This window comes from Microtus ochrogaster (genome assembly GCF_000317375.1).
Source record: "Microtus ochrogaster isolate Prairie Vole_2 chromosome 14 unlocalized genomic scaffold, MicOch1.0 chr14_random_1, whole genome shotgun sequence".
NCBI classification, from domain to species: domain Eukaryota; kingdom Metazoa; phylum Chordata; class Mammalia; order Rodentia; family Cricetidae; genus Microtus; species Microtus ochrogaster.
The window spans coordinates 30488289-30511852 of NW_004949096.1; the positions used below are offsets into that span (position 1 = coordinate 30488289).

The following is a 23564-nucleotide window of genomic DNA, read 5'->3' on the forward strand; positions in this document are numbered from 1 at the left end:
TCTGTGTTGATTTTTTTGTACAATATACAAGAGATATCCCTCGGTGAAGGTACAATATTTTTTGGAAGCAGATAAACTTTATTTTTGAAATACACAGGAAGCAGGGAAACAATTATTCAAAGATGAGAAGTCTTCCTGTCTCAAAACTATCAGCCGGTTTGAATAAATACACTAAATTAGTTTGTGTTCTTGAGGATTTATACTGTTCAAAGTTCTTGACCCGGAGTAGCAAATCCACCTCCTGCCTACACAGGTGAAACCCAGTAACTTTGCTTAAACAAGAATAAAATAATAATAATAACAATAATAATAATAACAACAACAACAACAACAATAATAATAAAGCAGTCATTCTCCGGAGCACTGAATGATACCTGTTGTGACCAACGGTGTTAAGAGTCACTTGGCTTTAAGCCTAGTTCAGAAGAGATAGAGAGAGGACTTTGAAGTTTCCGAATATCTTTGTTCCCTGGCTTTCTGTTAAACTGTTACTGGGGGAGGAGGGATATAAAACTAGGCGTGCAGAAACAACTTGTAAGCGCTGCTATTGCTAATTCGGAATGTGTCAGCCGTCAGTAACGGCGCATTAGCTGCCATTCAGTGAGGGCAGTTTCTGGACTTTGTCTCCAACCCCAAGCAGCAGAGCGTTTTAAAATAGGAGCACCGCGTTCTGAAATTCTTTCTGTCCGTGACAGCAGTAACCTTGGAAACCAGGCTGCTAACACATCTCAATCCCAGAGCTTCCTACAGCTTAGGTTCTCTGGCTTTCTTTTCGTATTGTCTGGGCACCGCTGTTTTGTGGGCTGATGTTAACTGTTGGTTTTGGTTTTCCCACGTCATTGGCACAAAAAAAGGACAAGAAGAAAACCTTTCTAGACATCCCTCTCTGGTCACACCTCACCTAGAGCCTTCCCTACTTGATGCTATCAATCCCAGAATTCCTGACCAGGCAAAACTCTGCCAAAGGGCAGCTTAAAGCAGGCTCTCCCTAGACCTGGATTCAAAAGATCCACCCAGGTAGCAGCAGTAGGCACACCCAACCAGGTACTCAGCGCGACCCCGACAGCGCACCCCAGCCTCCAGAGAACCATCGCGAGACAGGACCGCAAGGGGACGAGAGTAAACCCACTATCTCGCGAGAAGAGGGGGCGTCGGCGGAAACGAGCTAATGGCCCCCCCGGGCGCCCCGGCCCCAGACGGTGGGCGGAGACGAAGAAAACCCGCCCCCTTCCGTCCCGCGTCCCCGCCCCCAGCCCTGAGGCGTGGGGCGTCAGATACCAACGCCTCCTTCTCCCTGTCCCCTGCGGTGGGCGCCTGCTCCGCTGCGCTCCGAATCTTGGAGGGCTCGCGGCAGGGAGCGCCGAGGGGGCGGGGAGGACCCGCGACGCCCCGCCCCCTTCCGCGCTCCGGCAGATAGGCCCGCCTCCGGGGGTCCTGGTCCCGAGGCGGTTCGGAGCGCAGGCCGGCGCTGCCCGCAGGTGTCGGCGGCGTCGGCGGAGCTACCGGCCCCATGGTGGGTTTCGGGGCCAACCGGCGGGCCGGCCGGCTGCCCTCCTTCGTGCTGGTGGTGTTGCTGCTGGTCATCGTCGTCCTTGCCTTCAACTACTGGAGCATCTCCTCGCGCCACGTTCTGCTTCAGGAGGAGGTGGCCGAGCTGCAGGGCCAAGTCCAGCGCACTGAGGTGGCCCGTGGGCGCCTGGAGAAGCGCAACTCGGACCTCTTGCTCTTGGTGGACACGCATAAGAAGCAGATCGACCAGAAGGAGGCCGACTACGACCGCCTGAGCAGCCGGCTGCAGGCCAGGGAGGGCCTGGGCAAGAGATGCGAGGATGACAAGGTAAGGTCGAGCCCTTTCCTCGGCCCTCCTGGGGGTGGGGTATAAATTAATATTAGCCCCCCGGCGTTTGCGGTACGCCTTCGGCGTAGTAGCCCTGGAAGCTCCCCAGCCCCCAGCAACCCCGTGTGTTGTCAGGCTTTCCCGGCACCAGCTCCACATTCTCCATTCGCTTCCAGAAAGGCTCGCTGTTAAGTTCTAGTTCTCCAGAGTGGCCTATGTGTAGATGCCGCCTTTTCTCCCAGAGCTCAGCTGCTGAGCTGGCACTGGTAACCCTGGCCTGTGTGGCCGCCTTACGTTTACGGCCATACAAATCTGCAGACTGCCAGGTATGGTGTGGGCATTGTCTCACCCTCATTCTGTGCAGACTGATCAATATTAATTTATTTCAGAATGGGGCCTCCCTTCCCATCCGGTGCACAACATCTATTTTTAAACAGCATGACTTTTAAAATCTCTGTAAGTCTAGGTATTTTGTGAAGTAGGTTTTAAAAACAAATTATTTTTGTGTTGAAAGTGGTATGATAGATGAGTCAGGAACCATATATGAACCACACTTGTGACTTGGACACCGTTAATCCATTATCTTCTCCATTTGAATTGTTAATGAAATTAGCCAAAATGGTAGAATCTAAAAATAAGTTCATAGGAACAGAATCCTATGTCTGTGTCATTATTATTCTTGAAAGAAAATAAAATTGGGTATGCTTAAGTAGCTGTTAGGACTGGTGTTAAAGGCAGATAGAAAATACAACATTTAAAATTTTAAAAGTTTAAAACGACAGTGATTGTATCCTACTTTTTTTTATTGGTTTTCACCATTTTATTGATAGTTTATAACCTAGGCAACTTCAGTTTAAAAATCAGAATTTTTAAAATTTCTTGATGGGCACTATTGTAGATGACTTTTCTGGGCTTTTAGAAAACAATTTTACATTTATTTATTTAGTTGCATGCACGTGTGCGAGGCGTGCACCTACACACACATGCCAGAGAACATGTGTGGGGATCAGAGAACTGCTTTCTGGGGTCCATCCTGTGGTTTCCAGGGACTGAACAAACTCAGGTCACCTGTCTTGGCAGCAAGTGTTGCTGGCCCTTAAATTGAGTCGTGTGTGTGTGTGTGTGTGTGTGTGTGTGTGTGTGTGTCTTCACCTGAGTGCACATGTGGATTTTGGAGGAAAACACGTAGGAGTCATTTTTCTCCTTCTACCATGTTGGTCCTGGAAATAGAAATCAAGTTCCATGAGATTTCATGAGCTCCCAACCTTCTTACCCTCTTTGACCTTTACCTTGCTTCTTATTTCATGAAAACCGAGTCTCATTGTTTCTTGTAACCCTTTCTTCTTGACACAGTATGGATGTCTTCTGAGAGAGACTTATGCATCTGCTACACACTTAACTCTAAAGCATGAACAACTTTTGGATACAGTAGATGGAAACTTGTGAGAGTTTGGAGTGGTAAAGTAAGGTCTTCAAGATGGACAAGGACACCCTTTTGAGTTAACTCTCTCTGCCTTTTGGTTGTGGATCAAAATGTGAGCTCTTAGCCGGGCGGTGGTGGCGCACGCCTTTAATCCCAGCACTCGGGAGGCAGAGGCAGGCGGATCTCTGTGAGTTCGAGACCAGCCTGGTCTACAGAGCTAGTTCCAGGACAGGCTCCAAAGCCACTGAGAAACCCTGTCTCGAAAAACAAAAAAACAAACAAAAAAAAAAAAATGTGAGCTCTTGGCTTTCTTTGCTCTGCTGTCTGATGGACTTTAACCCTGTAAAACCCTAAGTGTTTTAGTTTTCTATTGCCTTGACAGAACACCCTGACCAAGGCACCTTAGAAAAGAAAGCATTTTATTGGTGGCTTAAATTTTATTATTGTATATGTGTGGGTGTTTTGTCTGCGTGTTCATCTGTGCACCACATGAGTATCTGGTTCCCAAGAAGGCCAGAAGGAGGCTTTGGGTCTCCTGGAACTAGACTTAGAGGTGCTTTTGAGCCACCTTATGAGTGCTGGGAATTGAAGCCAGGTCCTCTGCAGAAGGCACAGAGGAATACAGGGAAAGGCATGAATCTTTTGAAACTTCAAAGCCTGCTTGGAGTTGAATTTTTTTACTCTTTGGGGCCTGCCACCCTCCTCCCAAATAAAAACTAAGAAACTTATCCTACTTATAAGTTTGACTTGTTTCTAGCCAGCTTTTCTAACTTTAATTACTCTGTTTCTCTCTAACTAAGGTTTGCCTCTAGATTTTTATCCTTCTTTATTCTGTATTTTGTTCTTCTTATTCTGTGGCTGGGTGGCTGGCCATTGTTGTCCTGTTCTCCTCCCTTGAGCCTAAATTTCTCATATTTATTCTCTCTCTTGCCTGACCATAGACCATTCGGCTCTTCATAGATCAGTCAGGTGTTTTAGGCAGGCAAAGTGACAAAAGTGACACAGCTTTACAGAGTTAAACAAATGCAACAGAAAAGAATGCAGCACATCTTTGCATCATTAAACAAATATTCCACAGCATAAATGAATGTAACGCATCTTAAACTAATGTTCCACAATACCTGTCCCCAGTGACACACCTCCTTCAACAAGGCCACACCTCCTAATCTTTCCCAAACAATTCTACCAACTGGGGAGCAAGTATTCAAACCTATGAGCCTATTAGGACCATTCAAACCACCTCATAGATTCAGAAATCCCAGCTCTGGAACCAGGAATATGATATTTGCTTCCTCCAGTTTATTGTGCCAGTTCTACATGAGAATAAAAGAGCTTGAAAGCGTTCTCATTACTGTCCAGGAAAGTGGTGATCAGACCCATTCCTCTAGATTCTCTCCAAGTTACTGTATTTTATTCTGTTCTGTAAATGATTTTAACTTGGAGAAGGTATTGGAGAAGGGCTGCCATAACAGTACCACAGACTAGATAAAGAACTTCATTTCTACATAGCCTTGGAAGCAGAGAGTCCCAGGTCAAGGTACTAGCAAGTACTGGTTTTCTCTGAGACTTCTCACCTTGGCTACAGATGACTCTTGCTGCCTTGTCCTGCTATGGGAGTTCCCTTTGTGCATGCATCCCCAGTGCCTCATCTTCTTAGATTCCAGGCGTTTTGGATTGTGACCCCTGTTGTACACAACTCTTCTAAAAGTAAAACAAACATCCTCTTCAGTTTAATTGTGCCTGCATAGAAAAGAGCATCACGTCTGGGCTTATTGAACTGTTTACTTCCTCTCATAAATGGCTGAGGAGGGTCACTAAATCTTCCCTTGAGTGCTGAGCCACTCCATACCAGCTATTGTATACAACTCTGTACTAATTGTTCAGGGCATCAGGGAGGGCTAGAGTCTATAGGCTGGTGAAACCTAGGGGAGGAGGCTGCATCTGTGTGGCTGTGGGAAAACTTTCATTCCTCCTGAGTAAAGATCTTCTGGTGGGGCCTTGGTCAGTGAAGGAGAGCGCCACACTCACGTAAGTAACCCATTACCTATGTGTGATAAGGAAATCCAGTAAACTCATTGGTTTCCCAGGGGTAGATGTCTTTTATGTTTCCCCATGAGGATGCATTTTAGCAACAGCCCCACACTAGTAACCTCACTTAATCACTTTATTAAACTCCAAATATGACCATATTCTGAAATCCTGGAGGTTGAAACCTCAATGTTCACCCAGTATCTTGGATGAGTCAATCACATACACAATGTAGTCTCTTTTTCCCCCCTCTTCTTTCTGCCAAAAAAAAAAAACAAAAAAAACCCTCCATTACATGTACTATATTTTTCTTTTTGTAATAGACAGGAGGCTCACTATAGACCAAGGCTGGGTCCAAGTACTGGTGTTTATGTATGTGCCCTCCCTCAGCTTGCGATTAGATTCTTGTTACTTTGTCTCATGCAATGCAACAGATGGTCGGGTTCAAGCTCTTGATAAGGGAAAAGAACTATTTGAGTGTAGACAATGTCTTCCTCAAAACTCTTGTTCTGTTACAAATATACATACACAAAGGTCGAATTTTGAAACTAGGTGTGGTAGCATAGGTCAGTAATCACAGCCTGGGGAGGTGGAGGCTAGAGAGCCATGAATTCAAGGCCGACCTAGGTTACATAATGAAACTTTGTTTTGAGAAAAGAAAAAAAAAAAAAACTCAGTTTTGAGGCTTGGAGCTGAACAATAAATGACTCCTTTTTCTCTTAATTGTCACAATCCTGACTGTGACTATATTAAAAAGAATAGCTGGACGGTGGCACACACTTTTAATCCCGGCAGTCAGGAGTCAGAGGCAGGAGGATCTCTATGAGCTCAAAGTCAGCCTAGTCTACACAGAGACACCTGTCTTGAAAAACAAACAAACAAACAAACAAACAAAAAAGGTGTGTGTGTATATAAAATAGCTTTAGTTAAATGAAGAAAAGACAGAAAGGAGAATGGAGAGCATATTGTATTTTTCCTTCAGAAATTATCTTCACTGTGTGTACTGCACAATGTATAGGTATATAACACCCACACACATCAAACCTATGTATAAAAGCTTTGGCACCCAGCAGATGTTTACTTAGAAACCAGGTCTGGGCAGTAGGTGTGCCCTTTACCACACTGTACTGTAAATCTAGTATTTGTATAATCAAGCAAATTGCTTTTCTGTGCCTCAGTTATCCTCATCTACAAAAGGACAATGATAATCTTCTTACTCTTTGGAATTTTAAATTAAATTCATTAAAGTTCTTTTTTTTTAAAGGTGTGTACCCCATTGCCCATCCATTTTAAATGGGGCCAGAGAGAGAATGCTTCATTGGTTAAGAGCATTGGCTGCTTTTCTAGAGGACCAGGATTTAGTTCTCAGAACTCATCTGTGCTCACAACCATCTGTAATTCCAGTTCTATGGGATCTAAAGCCTCTTGTTATTCCACAAACACCAGGCACATACATGGTGCACAGGCATACATGCAGACAAAACTATACACTGAAAATAATATTAAGTAAATATTAAAAAGAAAATCTTAAATGGTGTCTTTGCTATTATTATTATTATTCCTTTACTGCTTACTTATTTATGCTGCCTTTTCTCCAGGATAGGACTCTATCTGTGTTCCTGTCCAAGATCAGTCTTTTTTCCTAGATGTTGGACTTTTTTCCTTCCCATTTACTGTCCAATTTCAGTTAAATTTAGTTGATTTCTCCCATACTTGTCTTATCTGATTCCCTGGAGCTTGACTGTTTCTGTATTTTAAGGATCAGCCTTCCATAGTTCTAAAATGCATCCATACTTATGCTTTCCCTCAGCTCACTGGTCATAATCTGGCCGGCCACTTAATAACTAATAAATTGCTATCTCGTGTAACTCAAAATCATGCAAAATTGGAACCCTCCTCATTCTGAGCTTCCTTTCCTACTTTATTAGTCTTGTACATGCATGATGTTCATGTAACAGTTATTAAAACAGGTTAGAATTTTGGGCTTTTCCTTTAAGCAGTTCTCATAAGCAAACCCAAGCACACTCAGACCTTACTTTCCGAATGGTTGTATCAATTATTTCATGAAGTCATAAAATTGTTCATTCTTTAAGGTCTTCTGTAGAGTGGCTCCAACCACCTGTGTCTTCCACTCGTTCCTGATCCAGGCTGTTCAAGACTGGTGGTTCTGATGAGTTTTGTCTCCTGAGTTTTGTCTCCATTTACCTTTCTGTGTCATGATTGACTTGTGTCTTTCTTCCTTTCTTGACTCATCCTCTTGATTCTTTTTTGCCTATCCCTCTTTATCCACCTTCTGAGCCTTCTATATTCACTCTGTAACCGCTAGTACTTCTGATCATGCTTTTTGTTTTTTATGTATAATTTACATTTATTATTTGAGCCACACTAGTTTATTTGTTTAGCTAATGATAGCTTTCTTTGTGTTAACCTCCTCTTGTCAACATTGTAAGTTCCTTGAGGACAGACTGCTTTAAATTTTCTCCTGTGGGGTTTCTGATAGCGCTTATTGTTGACTGAATGTTAAGAGTTCATATACCTATCTCTCCCATACCTCCTCCCCAAATCCTGTTCAAGTTTTAATCCCTGTTAATGTGATTGTCACTTTTGGAAATGGGTATAGCTTCTGACATTCCTAAGAGAAACTTTCAAATTCTCTGTACCTCTGGCTCTTACAGTCTTTCTGGGCTCTCTTCTGCATTGATCCCTGAGTCTTAGAGTTGTGTTACAGAGATATCAGTTGGGGCTGGGTCCCACAGCTCCGCATTTTGATTGCTTGTGGATTTTTTTGTATGGTGTCCATCCATTGGAAAGAGAAGTTTCCTTATGAGGGGTGAGGACTATACTTATCTGTAGATATAAGGACAAATTAGTGTGATTAGGGATTATGGTGGCTTAGTAAATGCTGAGTGTGGGTTCTTCAAGATTCATGAACTCGCTAGGCCTGGGTAGGTGACTAGGTTTCCAGTTCCAGACATCATTTACCTCTCATTGAACTGTTGATAATTCCAGTTAGAAAGCTATTGGTTACCAGCAAAGTATGTGTACTATTACTGTGCCATAGGATTATTGTTGGTGATTGTGGTTTATAGGATTGTTGGTTTCTTCCCCTCTTTGGAAGCTTTCATGCTATTTTCTGGTGCCTTGAAAGCTAGTTCCAAGGGAGGAGGCTTTCAGGTTGGTTCTAGCTTAGGAGCCTCTGAGCCCTGTGTCTGAAAGCATGGTGTCTTCAGCAATAGGGACTTACTTTCCACCGTTGGCCAAGGGTGATAAGAAGAGCCTATAATGTTCTAGAGTCTCTTGGACAACCCTGGTCAACAGTTCAAAAGAGGGCTTCTTGTACCTGGTGTTAGGGTTTTTGTTAGATGGTCTTTGGCACTTGGATGTAGCATTGTAAGCCCAGATGGGAAAATATCATTAAACTGTATATGTAGATTTGTACACTGACTTAAGTGTACTATAGGTATTTTAGGTAGATGGTTAATAGTATGATTTCTTAAGACTTTCAGACATACTTTCTGTATTTCTGTCCCCTTCCCTAACTAGAGCCCCCCTGTTTTTCCCATTTCCCCCTTCAGATCATCTGTACCCTGTTTTTCCTCCTCTCTTGTGCTTCCTGCCCCCATGGTCCCTTTTTTACTTTCCTGGTTTCTAAAGTTACTCCAGAATATGTACTCATACCTGAATATTTGGAGCTAGGATCCTCAGATGGGAGACAACATGCAACATTTGTCTTTCTGGGTACGGGCTAATTTATTCAATATGATCTTTTTTATTCCCATTCACTTACCTGGTTAGATCCTGGAAAAGGATAGGATAATCTTATTGATGTGTTTTTACTTTGGCTTAAAAAACATTTCAAACAAAAAAACCAAATTTATATTTATTAGTTTTTATTTTATATGTTTGAGTGTTTTGCTGCAAATATGTCTGTGCACCATGTGTGTGTCTGGTACCCAGTGAGGCCACAAGAAGGTGTTGCATCCCCTAGAGTTGCATCCCCTAGAATGGTGAGCTGCCATGTGGGTGCTGGGAATCAAACCTAGGTCCTTTAATAAAGTAGTCAGTGCTCTTGAAAATACCTCGTTGAGGGCTGGAGAGATGACTCAGAAGTTAAGAGCACTGGCTGCTCTTCCTTAGTTTAGTTCCTAGCAACTACATGGCAGCTTATAACCATCCATAATGAGATCTGATACCCTCTTCTAGCATGCAGACATGTGTTCAGACAGAATACTGTGTACATAATAAATAAATCTTTTTTAAAAAATGCATTGTTGAATTTTTACATCGATGTTCATCAGAAAAATTGATCTATAATTTTTCTGTTAGATCTTTGTCTGGTTTTGGTATCAAAGTTAATACTGGCTTTGTTAAAAGAATTTACAAGTGTTCCTTTCTTTTTCTTTTTTATGGAATAGTTTGAGGAGTGTTTTTATTCTTCTTTGGAGCTCTAGTAGAATTCTGTGTTGTAGTCACCTGATTCTGGTTTTGTTGTTTTGTTTTTTAGTTTATATTGCAGATGTATACTATTCCTGGTTTGGACCTACTTTTCTTTTTCCCCAAATATATACTGTCTTGAGTTTGATAATCTAATCTGTACAGGGAGGAGATGTAGCACAATAGCAGAGTGCCTGCCTAGCGTGCAATAGGGTGTGTGTGTTTGTGTGTGTGTGCATGCAAATAATCCAGTCCAGGTCCTTGCACATGTAGGTAAACACACTACTGCTGAGCTATATCTCCAACTGAAGCCCTCGGTTTGATCCCAAAACTGCAAAACCGAAATAAACTCCAGTCTTGTAGGGAGTGGGCAATTGCGAAAGGTTGGGCAACAGGTGCAGTATTGGTTGACAGAATGACTAAGTTCTGATGTTCTCTTGCAGTCAGCTGACTACAGGTAACAGTAATGCACTATGTGTTTCAGGATAATGGTAAGGATTTCAAGTATTTCGTCAGCAAGAAGTGAAAAGCATTTGAGGTGATGAATATATTAATTACTCCACTTTGATCAGTATACGTCAAACGTGTTTCAAAACATCACATTGTGCCCTATGTATGAGTATTATATACCAAAATAAAATAGAATGCTAAGAAAGTAAAAAACTGAGTGTTGTAAACACAGATTTGGCACTACAAATTACGTGTGGACTCAGTAAATATTTGATGACTGATTTAGCAGTTTGCCTTGGTTTTGAAACCAAAGCATTGTAAATCTGTGCTGGGCTACCCAACAGATTACCCACGTCTCTGAGAGCACTATAAAGGTCGTGATCAAAATATTCTGATGTAAAACCGCCCATCATCAACTCATTGTCTTTTCAGCATGAAAAGAATATTGTGTTTGTTTCCTGTATATTTTTTCTCCTACACACCCTCCCAGATTAGTTAATTTTGAGATGGAGTCTTGCTATGTTGCTCAGTCTGGTCTTAAATCCTGGGTTCAAGCAGAACTACAGAAGCAAAAAAGCAAGGTTAGTATATGTAGTGACTTCCTCATGGACTTTGATGAATTAGGCCTGTGTTTTAGTTTTGGCAGGTGCTGTCTACATGCTGAGTTTTACAGCCAGAATGGTACTTCCACCATAGAGTCAGTTGTACTAAGATCTCTGGGACTCTGTCACACTACACAGAAACCCTGTCTTGGAAAAAAAAAAAAGTATATATGACTGTTTTACTTTCTGTTACATGTCTGTACGACATATGTAATGTGTCTGCAGAGAACAGAAGAGGCTGTTGGATCTCTTGGATCTGGAGTTGCAGAAGATTTTGAGTCACCATGTAGTTACTGGTAATTGAACTCCGGTCCTTTGGGAAAATAGCCAGTGCTCTTAACCACTGGGCCATCTCTTCAGCTCTCACCTCCCTCCATGTCATTGTTGTCCTTGTCTTCCTTGTCTTTGTCCTTCTTAAGGACTTTGCTTCAGCTCATGGTTCAGGGGCTGTCAGGCTGTCATGCCAGTCAGGGCATGGTGGCTATTGAGGATCCCTTTGTTCGTTTTTAAAGATTTACTATGAGTGCTCTGTCAACTTTATGGCTGAAGAGGGCCACTATAGATGGTTGTGAGCAACCATGTGGTTGCTGGGAATTGAACTCAGGACCTCTGAAAGAGCAGCCAGTGCTCTTAACCACTGAGCCATCTTTCCCTCTCCCCCCCTTTGTTCATTTTATATCTGACGTTGTTACTGAGCTGTCATTCTTTATGTACTCTAGGTGGCAAACTCAATCAGACATAATCTGTAATCTTTGTCCTCGATTTTGTAGGTTGTGTTTTCAGTTTGTCACTAGTATTTTTTGAAGTTTTGGCTGTTGATGATTTCAGTTTTATATTTTTTATTAGTTGTCTCTGCTTTTTATTATCAAATTTAAGAAATAAATATAAAATCCAAGGTTATAGACATTTTTCCTGTTCTAAAAGTCACACAGTTTTATTTCTATTGAGGCCTTTGTTTCATTTGAGTTGGTTTTCCCATATGATATGATAGAACCTTCTTTCCATGTGGTTTATTCAGTTGTCCCAGCATGCTGAAGAAACTTGTCATGGTCAATCTTGTTAATTTGATTGGATTGACAGACCCTAAGGGTGTTAGTAAAGCATATCTCTAGTTGTATTTGTGAGAATGTTTCCAGAGAGTTTATGAGGGCTCTGACCTAAATAGTGGTTTCATCTTCTAATGGATCCAGTATTTGAATAGCTGTTGGGCAGAGGAAATCTTGGCCCTGGTCCATTTTGTACTGTTGTCTGCTTCCTGCCATAAGGTGAAGAAGCTCTTGTGTCACATCTTCTGTTGTTAAGATAGTCTGCTCTCAGCTAGGCCCAGGAGCTTTGAAGCCAACTGTACTTCTGAACCTGACCCAAACAAATCCTCCTTCTTAAGTTTATAGCAGGTATCTTGTCGCTGTGGAAAAACTGACACAGATCTCTCTCTCTCTCTCTTTTTTTTTTTTTTTCATTAACTGTCTTGGCATTCTTGTAGAAAATCAATTGATTGTATAAATGTTGAATTGTTTTTGGTCTCTTAGGGGACCGTTCACTTAACAGTCAAATACCATACTAAGGGGTTTTAGTTCATCCTTGAGGTGAAGGAGAATAATATAATAAAATTTATTTTGAAAAGATAAGACCTAGGTGGTGGTGCATGCCTTTAATCCCAGCACTTGGGAGGCAGAGGCAGGTAGATCTCTGTGAGTTCGAGGCCAGCCTGGTCTACAAGGGCTAGTTCCAGGACAGGCTCCAAAGCTACAGAGAAACCATGTCTCAAAAAACCAAAAAAAAAAAAAAAAAAAAAAAAAAAAAAATGATAAGAGCTGGCCATTGTGGCGTAAACCCAGGAAATGAAAGCATTTAGAAATAATGTTTACCTGGTGTGGGGTGGTGGCGCATGCCTCTAATCCCAGCCCCAGCACTTGGGAGGCAGAGGCAGGCGGATCTGTGAGTTCGAGGCCAGCCTGGTCTACAGAGTGAGTTCCAAGACAGCCAGGACTACACAGAAACTCAATGTCTCAAAAAAAAAAAAAGTTTATGTTGAGATAATTTTCAGTAAAGAACTTGCTTTATAAGCAGGAGGACCTAAATATGATCCCAGCACCACTTAAAAGTGGGGGCTTCGAAAGACTAGAGAAGGATTCCATCTGTGCAGCTACAGGAAAGCCCTCATCTCTATTGGGTGTGGTCTGTTGGGGGGAGAGCACCAGCATCCCCTCTCTTAAGTAGTAGCCCCCTTATCAGTGCTCTGCAAGGAAGCCCAATAAATTAATAGGCTCCCTAGAGTGAATTTTGGTGGAATCATGCATCTGCCTGTTGTTGGAACCTTTGGAGAAGGGGTAGTCTACATTGCTAATATCTCCTCTGGCAGGGAATTTGACTAACACTGTGTATGTCATCTATATGTAGAAGTCAGAGGACTCTTTGTAGGGGTTAGTTCTCTCCTTCTATTATGTAGTTTTCTGGAATCAAGCTCAATCAATTGTCAGGCGGGATGGCAAGTGCCCTCCAACACAATGGACCATAGTTAAAATTACTTGTTTTGTTTTGAGACCGAGTCCCTTGAGTTTTTCTCAAGTATTACTCTTGCTGTCCTGGAACTCCCTCTGTAGACCAGCTGGCCTCGAATTCAGAGATCTGACTGCCTGCCTTTGCCTCCCGAGTACTGGGATTAAAGGCAGGCACTGACATTCTTTCCAGCTCATAGTTGATGCTCTTGAAGAAGATAGCCACAAGAGAATCATTAACTATATGTTCAGAGTGAAGGATTAAAGTAATTAGGAGAAGATAATCCAAAATGTACTTCCTTGTAGTATAATTAGCTCACAGCTACTAAACAAGAATGGAAAGTTGACTGAGTATGGCAGCATTTGCTTTAGTTCCAGCATTTGGGAGGCAGAGGCAAGTGGATGTTTGTGAGCTTGAAACTAGCCTAGTGCAATTAATGAGTTCCAGGCCAGCCTGAGATACACAGTAAGAAGCTGTCTCAAACAAATAAAGATTTGGGAATGCCCCCACACACACACACACACAAAACCGATGGGTAAAACTAACAAATCTGGTAAAACTTAAGATTACAAACCAAGACACAAAAATCAGTTCTGTTTCTTTTTACAGGTGATGAACTGATGGAACATATCATTAACAATTCTGTTTATATTAATAACAAAACAATTAAAACACTTGGGATTTTAAAAGGGATGAGAAACCCCTATATTGACAATTACAAAACACTGATGAAGGAAATTAAAGAATACAAAATTATGGAAAGACCCTCCTGTTCCTTTATTGGAAGAAAGAATACTGTTAAAGTATCCACAGCAAAGACAAACATGGACTGAAAGAGAAAGGATTTAAGTTAATATCTCAAGCAATGCAAACTGAAAACAAGTGATGTATCTATTCTGCTCTCTGATGAAATAGACTTAAAGCCAAATTAACCAGAAAAGATAAAGGCCATATATACTAAGGAACAGTTCATCAAGAAGATAGAACAGTTAGACAGGCAAGATGACCTAGCAGCTTAAGGTGCGTCCTGCAGGTCTGATGATCTGAGTTTGATCCTGGGGACTGACACTGTGGAAAAAGAGAACCAACTTCAACAAGATATCCTCTGACCTCCAGAGGTGTGGGCTGGCTTGCATGTCTCCACACACTAAAATCTATCAATTAATTAATTAATTAATTAATTAAACAATTATTAAAAGATTTATGCACCAAATATTGGGGCTCCCAACTTTATAAAACAAAACTAATAGACTCCAAAGTATATGGAAGTTCTGAAAAATTATAATAGATGGCTTTAGTTCCTCACTGTGATCAGTAGATAGGTCATTCAGATTAAAAAATCAAAAAATTTAAGAACTGAGCTGTACATAGATAAAATGAATTTAACAGACTTGTATAGAATATTTCATCCAGCAAGGCTGAGATACATATTCCTTTTAACAGCACATGGAACTTTCTTTAAAACAGATCATAGTTTAAACCATAAAGGAAGTCTTAACAAATAAAAAAAAATAAAAATAAAAATAATCTCTTCTATCAGATCATACTAGAATAAAACTAGAACTCAATAGCAGGAGATACCACAGACAATATAAAACATCAGAGAGTAAACAGTACTCTCCTTTATTATTGAAGATACTATTGAAAAAAAAATCAGGAATCAAATGAAAGTGAAAAGAATTTACCAGACCCTTTGGGATTACAACTAAGGCAAGTCTAAAAGGGAAGTTTTTAATCTGTAAGTGTTGACATTGAAATATTAGAGAAATCTCAAATAAATAAGAAATCTAATGATACCCCTCACAGTCAGAAAAGAAAGAAAAAGAAAGAGCAAACCAAATCCCAAAACAGTAGATAAAATAAGAAAGTTCAGGGCAGGAACTAATGAAACGGAAGATTGAAAGAATAATACAAAAAAACTAGCAAATCAAAAAGTTCTTGGAAAACTGAACAAGATCAAGAAACTTTTAGCAAAAGTAATCAAAAGAGAGTAAAGAGCTAAAAAGGGAGCATTGCATACAATATTTACAAGATGTGGTAGTTTGAATGTAATTGGTGCCTCATAATCTCATAAAGGCTGGCACTATTAGGAAGTGTGGCTTTGTTTGAGTGGGTGTGGCCTTGTTGGAGGAAGTACATCACTGTGGGGGCAGGCTTTGAGTTTTCCTTTGTTCGAATACCACCCAGTGTCTCGGTCTACCATTTCCTGTTGTCTGCAGTTACTCTTGCAGCACCATGTCTGCCAGCATGCCACTATGCTCCTGTCATGATGATAACAGACTGAATTTCTGAAATTGTGACCGAGCCACCCCAACTAAATGTTTTCTTTATAAGAGTTGCCGTGGTCATGGTGTCTCTTCACAGCAATGAAAACCCTGAGACACAAGATTATTAAGGAACACCTTGAAAGTTTACATTTAAAGAAAATTGGGAAGTAAAGATAGGATATAAATTCTGCACACATATGACCTACTTAAATCCAGAAGATGTAAACCATTTAAATAGGCCTACCATAAGCAGTGAGATTGAAACAGCAATGAAGAGTTCCAAAAAAGAGAAGCCCAGGCTGCACAGATTCACCGCTGAATTCTATTAGACTTTTAATGAAGAGCTCACACCAGTGCTCCTGTCATTTGAAATAAAAAGCAGAGAAATACAAACAAATTCATTCTGTGAGTCTAGTATTACCCTGATACCAAAATCAGATAAGTACACAGAAAGAAAACTTTAGACCAATTTCCATCATGAACATAGAAACAAAAATTATCAATAAAATATTTGCAAACCAAATTCATAACACATTGCAGAGACCATACACTATAATCAAGTTATTTTCATTCCAGAGTTTCATCTAGGAATGGTTCAAATCAATACATATAATATAGCAGTACATATGTTTAAAGACAGAAACCAGGCTGGGGAGATAGATGGCTCAGTGGGTAGGGTCCTTGCTGCTTAAGCATGAGGACCTGAGTTGAGATTCCCATTCCCATATGAAAGGCATGGCATATGAAAGGCATGGCAGCCTGCCTGCCACCTGAGTGCTAGGGGCTGGGAGGGAAATGGGGGAAAATAAGAGAGCCCAGTAGCTCCTTGGTCAGCCACTGTAATTGAAAAGGTGAAGTCCAGGTTCAGTGAGAGATGGTGAAGCTGTGAATGACCCTCAGAAATACAATGGAAACTTGTTAGAAGGCGATACCTGACATCAGTCTCTGACCATCACACACATGAACGGTCAAGCACACGCAGGTGTGCTCATACACTACATATGCATACATCACATGGTCATACCAATAGATGTGAAAAGGCCTTTGGCAAAGTTCAACATTTTATGATAAAAGCCCCAAAGAAACAAATAGAAGGAACATACTTAAACATAATGAAGATAATATGATAGACCAACAGCCAACATAATACTTGATCAGGAAAAACTGAAAGCTTGCTTATGTATTTATTTATTTGTTTGTTTGTTTGTTTGTTTGTTTATTTTTTAGAGACAGGGTTTCTCTCCGCCTGCCTCTGTCTCCCAAGTGCTGGGATTAAAAGCGTGGGCCACCACCACCCGGCTGAAAGCATTTTTTTATTTTTTATTTTTTATTTTTTTTGATTTTTCGAGACAGGGTTTCTCTGTAGCTTTTGGTTCCTGTCCTGGAACTAGCTCTTGTAGACCAGGCTGGCCTCGAACTCACAGAAATCCGCCTGCCTTTGCCTCCCGAGTGCTGGGATTAAAGGCGTGCGCCACCACTGCCCGGCTGAAAGCATTTTTTTAAATGAAACAAAGTATCTACTCCACTTGGTATGATGCTTGAGAATCTAGCTAAAGCAATGAAACCAGCAGGAAGAAGAGATCTAGATAGGGAAGGGAGAAGATAAATTATCCCTGTTTGTATAACCCTATATCTAAAGACCCAGTGATTTTTGACCTTCCTAATGCTGTGAGCCTTTAATACAGTTCCTTGTGTTGTAGTGACCCCCAACCATAAAATTATTTTAATTGCTACTTCATAACTAATTTTGCTATTGTTGTAAATCATAATGTAGATGTCTGATATGTGGGATATCTGATATGCGACCCCTGTGAAAAAGGGTCGTTTGACCCACAGACTGAGAACCAGTGCTGCAGACTCCCAGAAAACTCTTAAGGTCTGGGATTAAAGGCATGTGCCACCACTGCCCAGCTATACCACACAATTCTTAAATAGGCAGAGGACAGCTTCAAGAAAGGTGAAAAGGAATTTAAATGGGGGAAAGGGTGAGAGAAGAGGAAGAGTGAGTTAGTTAGAACAGAGAAGAGATCTTAAAAGTATTCTAAAGGGCATAGTGCCTAGATAAATTTTCTTAAGGTGTGGCTGTTGAGTTTTCTGATCAAAAATTTCTACAAGTAGGTTATATGACTTTCTCCAACTATGCTTGAAATAAGCACATGAAACAGATCATAGCTAACTGTAATGGCACACATGAACAATGCCAGTATTTCAGAGGCAGGGGAAGGAGGACCTGAAGTTCAAGACTTGCTGAGTTGCACAGAGTTCCAGAGCAGCCTAGGGTATACAGCAATTTACCAGAGGCTGAGAAATGAGGGAAGCAGGCAAATCTTCTTGCTACTGAAGTATATCCTCAGCCTCAGTGCAATTTTAATATGCATTCCCCCATGACTCAGGATGCTGAGCATTTTTCATGCATTTATTGGCCTTTTTCTTTCTTTTTTTAAAATAACTAATATTTAAGTATATGGGTGTTTTGCCTGCATGTATGTCTGTGCATGTGTGTGCCTGTTGCCCAAGGAGGTCAGACAGGGGTGTCAGATCACCTGGGACTGGAGTTATAGACAGTTGCTAGCTGGCATGTGGGTTCTGGGAATTGAAACTGGGTCCTCTTGCTCTTAACCACTAAGCCATCTCATGAGCTCCTTTTATTTCTTCTTTTGAGAATTGTTTCTTTAATTCTATCCCACTGATTTACAAGTCAGCTTTTGTTTCAGCACCATGCTGGAACATGAATTTTGTTACAATGAATGGCTCCATAGTATAATTTGAAATTAGGTATTGTGATGTCTCCAGGATTCTCTTTCTACCTAGGATTGCTTTGACTGTGTGACTTTTGTGTCTTCATACAAATTTTAGGGTTTTGTCTTGAGAAGCATGTCACTAGAATATGTGTTGCAAATGCAGACCACTTTTGTAAAAATATAGCTATTTTTACAATATAAATTTTGCCAAACAATGAACATAGGAGATCTTTTTACATTATAATGTCTTTTTAAATATCTCTTTTCCATGTTTGAAAGTTTTCATTGTGGAAGTCTTTCACATCCTTGGTTAGGCTTATTTTTGTTGCTGTTAATTATTGTTTTAGCTACTGTGAATCTTTTCCCTTTCCCTTATTTCTTTCTCAGCAAGTTCATTACTAAAAGAAAAGCAACTAATTTTCATGTGTTGGTTTAGTATCCTTTTGTATGCTAAGAGCATCCCAGTACTTGAAAGGCAGAGGCAGGAGGATCTCTGTGAATTTGAGGCCAGCTTGGTTTACAGAGCAAGTGCCAGAACAGGCTTCAAAGCTGCAGAGAAACCCTGTCTTGGAAAAAAAAAAAAGAAGAAGAAGAATTGTATGGTAAAACTTCTACCAAGTCTACATCTGCACTGTTTTCACTTTAGTAGGAAGGTTCTTCTGTCAACCTTCTTACTTGTTCTTTGGGTCTAATCCAGAAACCTTTAATAAATCTCTCTGAAAACTTGCTACCTTTATGGTTGGGAAGCACACCATTGATATCAGAGGCAGGCAGATCTCTGTGAGTTCGAGGATAGCCAGAGCAACATAGAAAAACCCTAACTCAAAAAACAGACAAACGCTCCATAGCATTTGAAAATATTTGAATTTTTCCCCTTTGCAGTCAAATTTTCTTAAAGAGAATTGCTTCTCTCATGCCTGCATTTTCTTTTCTACTCCTCATGTCTCAGTATCTTTTCTCCAGTTCTCTATGTGCTTGGCTCCCATGACACCAGTTTTCCATTTTTCTGTTTCTTTCTCTCCTTTGCTGGATTCGTCTCTGTTACCATTCTTTAGTATTGATCGTTCATTTTAGTTTGAATCCTCTTCATTTTATTCTTTTCCTAAGTAATCATATTTGCTCACAAAACTTGTCATTCTCTACATGCCCATGACTCCAGAATTTGTATCATTTAAGCAGAACTCCCTTATATTTCTTGTAGCTTACTTTCTTTTGTTTTTTGAGACTGGGTTCCTTTGTATAGCCTTGACTGTCCTTCTGGAACTAGCTCTGTAGACCAGACTGGCCTCAAACTCACAAAAACCTGCCTATCTTTGCCTCCTAAGTGCTGGTATTAAAGGCTGTGCCACTACCACGTGACTTGTATATATCTCTATCTCAAATCTCTGCAGTGTCCTTTACTACTGGGTGCTCAGTATTTCCTTGTGACTGGCTAATGGAATGAATTATTTCATTGATTTAACAGACCAACAAAATACTTTGTATGCCCAGTCTTAGCGCATAGTGCACTCAGTAAGTACTTTATAAATTATTGATTAAATGAATAATGAAATGTGTACCACAATAAAATACAATTAATGAATAATTGAAAAAATTGTGGTTCATTTTAGCCAACCATGACCAAAGACTTGGTGTGCTGATTTAAAGTATGTAACTACAGGACCAGTGAAGTAACTAATGGTTCAGCCGGGAAATGTACTTACTGCCCACTGATGACCCAAGGTCAGTCTCTGGAACCCACATGGTGAAGAAAAGAAACAACTCCTGCAAGTTTTCCTCTGACCATCATACATGTACACAAACATGCAATAAATAAGTTAATATAGTAATTTTTAAAAGTATGTAATAAGACAGGTGTGCAGTATACTTTTAAAGCAAACACTCAAGAAGAGGCAGGAAGATTGCTGGGGGCTCAAGGGCACCCAGGGCTACATAACAAGTCTTTGACTTATGTATCTATCCCACTCCCCATGTAGCAAGGTATGGTTTCTGCTACTATTTCAAGAGAAACAGATCTTAACGGATAAAGTAAAAGTTACAAGTGTATTTGAAATGTTATTTGCATCTTACATGTGAAGTAAAAAAGGTTATTCTCTTATTAGATATGATACATGCATAGTGGCCACAGGCACTGCAGTCTTTGGATTGGTACTACTTGGAAGAGTATCCAGAATCTGTGCCTATGATTTAGGGCACAGGGCCCCCATCTGTGAAATGGAGAATATCACTATACCTACTTTGTAGAGTGGTTGTAAGCATTAAATGAGGTTAATATAGAGAAAGAGAATTTATCACAGGATCTGTTGTAAAATAAGCATTTAATGTGCACCATGTGAGTGCCTGTTTCCTCGGAGGCCAGAAGAGGGCATCAGATCCTCTGAAACTTAGATTTACAGACAGTTGTGAGCAGCCATGTGAGTGCTAGGAACTGAATCCAAGTCATCTGGAAAAGCAACAAGTGCTAACCGCTGAACCATCTCTTCAGCCCCTAATTTAGAGCTTGAACATTGCTTTGTTCCCGGTCTACAGTACTACTGGCAGAAGGTGGGACTAGTGGTAAGGCCTAAGTAAAAGCATGTGAAGTCACTGGGGACAGGCCCTCAAGGGAGATACTGGTATCCCAGCCCATCTGCTTCCTTTCTGTTTCCCAGCAGAGATGGACAGGCCTTTGTCTTGGGTTTCCTGTCATGTTGTGTTTCCTGTCTTGCCACAGGCTGAAGAGACAAAGGGACCGAGTGGGCCAGGCGGTGGTGGCGCACGCCTGTAATCCCAGCACTCGGGAGGCAGAGGCAGGCGGATCTCTGTGAGTTCGAGGCCAGCCTGGTCTACAAGAGCTAGTTCCAGGACAGGAACCAAAAGCTACGGAGAAACCCTGTCTCAAAAAACCAAAAAAAAAAAAAAAAAAAAAAAAGAAAGAAAAAGGGACCAAGTGGCTAAGAACTGAAATCTTTGAAAGGAGAGCCTAAATGAATCTTTTCTTGTGATGAAAAGATCTAAGATAATATCATCCTTCTGCATTAACATTCCTGTAGGGGAATATTTGAGGGGTAGTGTGACCAGTATGCAGTTAAGAGTCAGAGCCACACAATCCACAGATGTCTTCTGTAATTTCTCTTCAGTGAAAGTCAGTTCTCTCTCAGCTTCAGCTGATAATTTCCTGGGACTATTTAAGCCCTTGTCACCATCTAAGGTTTTGTTTAAATTAATCAATTCATCAGGTTTTATCCTAGTAGTGGGCTATAGTTGGGAAAATGTCTCCTAGCAATCTTTGGAAGTCATTAAGAGGCTGCAACTGATCTCTCCTAATTTATACTTTTTGTGATCTAATTTTCTATAACCCTATTTTATAAACTAAATAATTAATAGAATCTCCTCTTTGTATTTTTTCAGTAGCAGTTTGTAATCCCCAACAAGGCAGTATTTTCTTTACTTCAAACATTCTTTCCAAAATATCTACATTTGAATCAGATAGCAAAATGTCCATGTAATGGTAAACTATAGATTCGGGAAATTGTTTATATCATTTTCTTCTTATAAGTTGATTATGAGTGGTAGCACAGTTATTAGTGGCACTCCACTTTCATACAGCAGCCATATTTTCTAGCCAAAAAAGTATAGATGAGTAATTGCTGTACCTGGCTATTTTTTTGGCATCTTTTGAGGTTTTTTTTCCCCCTAAAATAAAGATTTCTGTACCATCCCTCAGCTACTGAATCATACTAGGTGGTGAAGGAGAAAGACTATTATGGGTCTTTTGTTGCTTGTTTCTTTGTGAATTTTGAGGTCTATATAACTTGCTTTATTTGTAGTGTAAATTGGTTTGAATTTGTAATTCTCCTGCCTTTGCTTTTCAGTTTAGAAAATGCATTTAGTTTTTATTATATTTATTTAATTGTGTGTATATGTGGACCATAATACATATTTTAGGGGTCAAAGGATTACTTGTGAAAGTTGGTACTCTCCACCATGAGAGTTCTGGGGAATCAAACTCAGCTTGTTAGGCTTGATGGCAAATTTCTTAATCCACTAAGACATCTCACCAAACCAGATTAAAAAAACAAAAACACAATACATACATACATACATACATACATACATACATACATACATATCTGTTTATATAACTACTAAATATATTAAAGAAGATAGAATTGTTTGTAGAAATTGTTTGAGTGTATGAGATCGAGTTTTAAAATGGGGGTGATAATGGGAAGCAGACACTTTTTGGTGTTGAAAACAAAGGAGAGAGAAATGATGTAGCTTATTAAAAGCTAAGTATATGTAACCTTCGTAGTAATTGGTCATAGCTGTGCTAATTGCCCAAGAACAAGCCATAATGAAAGTGCAGCAGACACAGCTGAGCCATTTTCAGGGTCCCCAGATGAAAAGGAAAACAGAGCAACTGAGCTGGTAACAGCTGCCAGAATTAATCTAGACAAACCACAAGGGCTGGAGAGAGCATTAAAAGAATTTCAGAAAGAACTGGTAGGTCAATAAAGACAAAGTTTTAGGTAATAGAGGATGAAAGATGAGAGGAAATGTATGAAATAACTGGGGATAAATAAGAAACATGCTAGGAAATCTAAGATAATTCTTCTTGAGAAGAATCAAGAACCTGCGCCTCAGAAGAGAGGTCATAGGAAGGACAGTGTTACTGTTTGGACATGAGGTGTCCCCAAAAACACTCATGTGTCTAGGGCTTAGTTCCAGGGGTGGTGTTATTTGGGGAGACCTGGAAATTTGAGGAGATGAAGCTTGACTGAAGGAAGTAGGTGGCTGGAGGTGGGTCCATAGAGGTATTTCAAAGAGGAAGACAGGAAGGGGTCAGAACAAAATACCTCAGAACAGCTCCCTCCCGCCAGATGCCGTGATACTCTTTCCAAATACATGAAACCAGGCTACCCTCACTTGAAACTATAACCTAGCATTAATCCTTGGCCCCTTTAGTTTGCTGATTAGTTAGTTGTAAGTACTAACTAATCAGCCCCACTTCACTCAGTCGGTAGAGCATGGGACTCTTAATCCCAGGGTCGTGGGTTCGTGCCCCACGTTGGGCGCCATCTGTAGTAATAGGTGTGGTGGGGCTGCGTCCCCCAGCACCCCACTGTCCACACGGCTAGCTTTACCCAAAATAATTACCCGGACACTGTATTCTTTTAATCACTGCTTGGCCCATTCTCTTTTAGGCTAACTCTCGCACCTGGACTAGCCCATTTCTAATCATCTGTGTGTAGCACCCCAAGGTGCGCTTACCGGGAAGATTCTAGCCTACGTCCATCCTGG

At 40.7% G+C, this 23564-nt stretch overlaps 1 protein-coding gene across 2 annotated transcripts in view; it reads left to right on the forward strand.

Moving 5' to 3' along the window:
* Nucleotides 1-1471: 1471 nt before the first annotated feature.
* Nucleotides 1472-23564, forward strand: part of Casc4 (cancer susceptibility 4) — an 80525-nt gene continuing 58432 nt past the window's right edge. Inside the window, exon 1 of one of the 2 annotated variants that reach the window (XM_005364353.3) lies at nucleotides 1472-1837. In XM_005364353.3, coding sequence (XP_005364410.1) covers nucleotides 1511-1837 — 327 coding nt within the window. In that variant the 5' untranslated portion in view covers nucleotides 1472-1510. The remainder of the gene's footprint in view (nucleotides 1838-23564) is intronic. The other variant, XM_005364356.3, reaches the window with a different exon arrangement.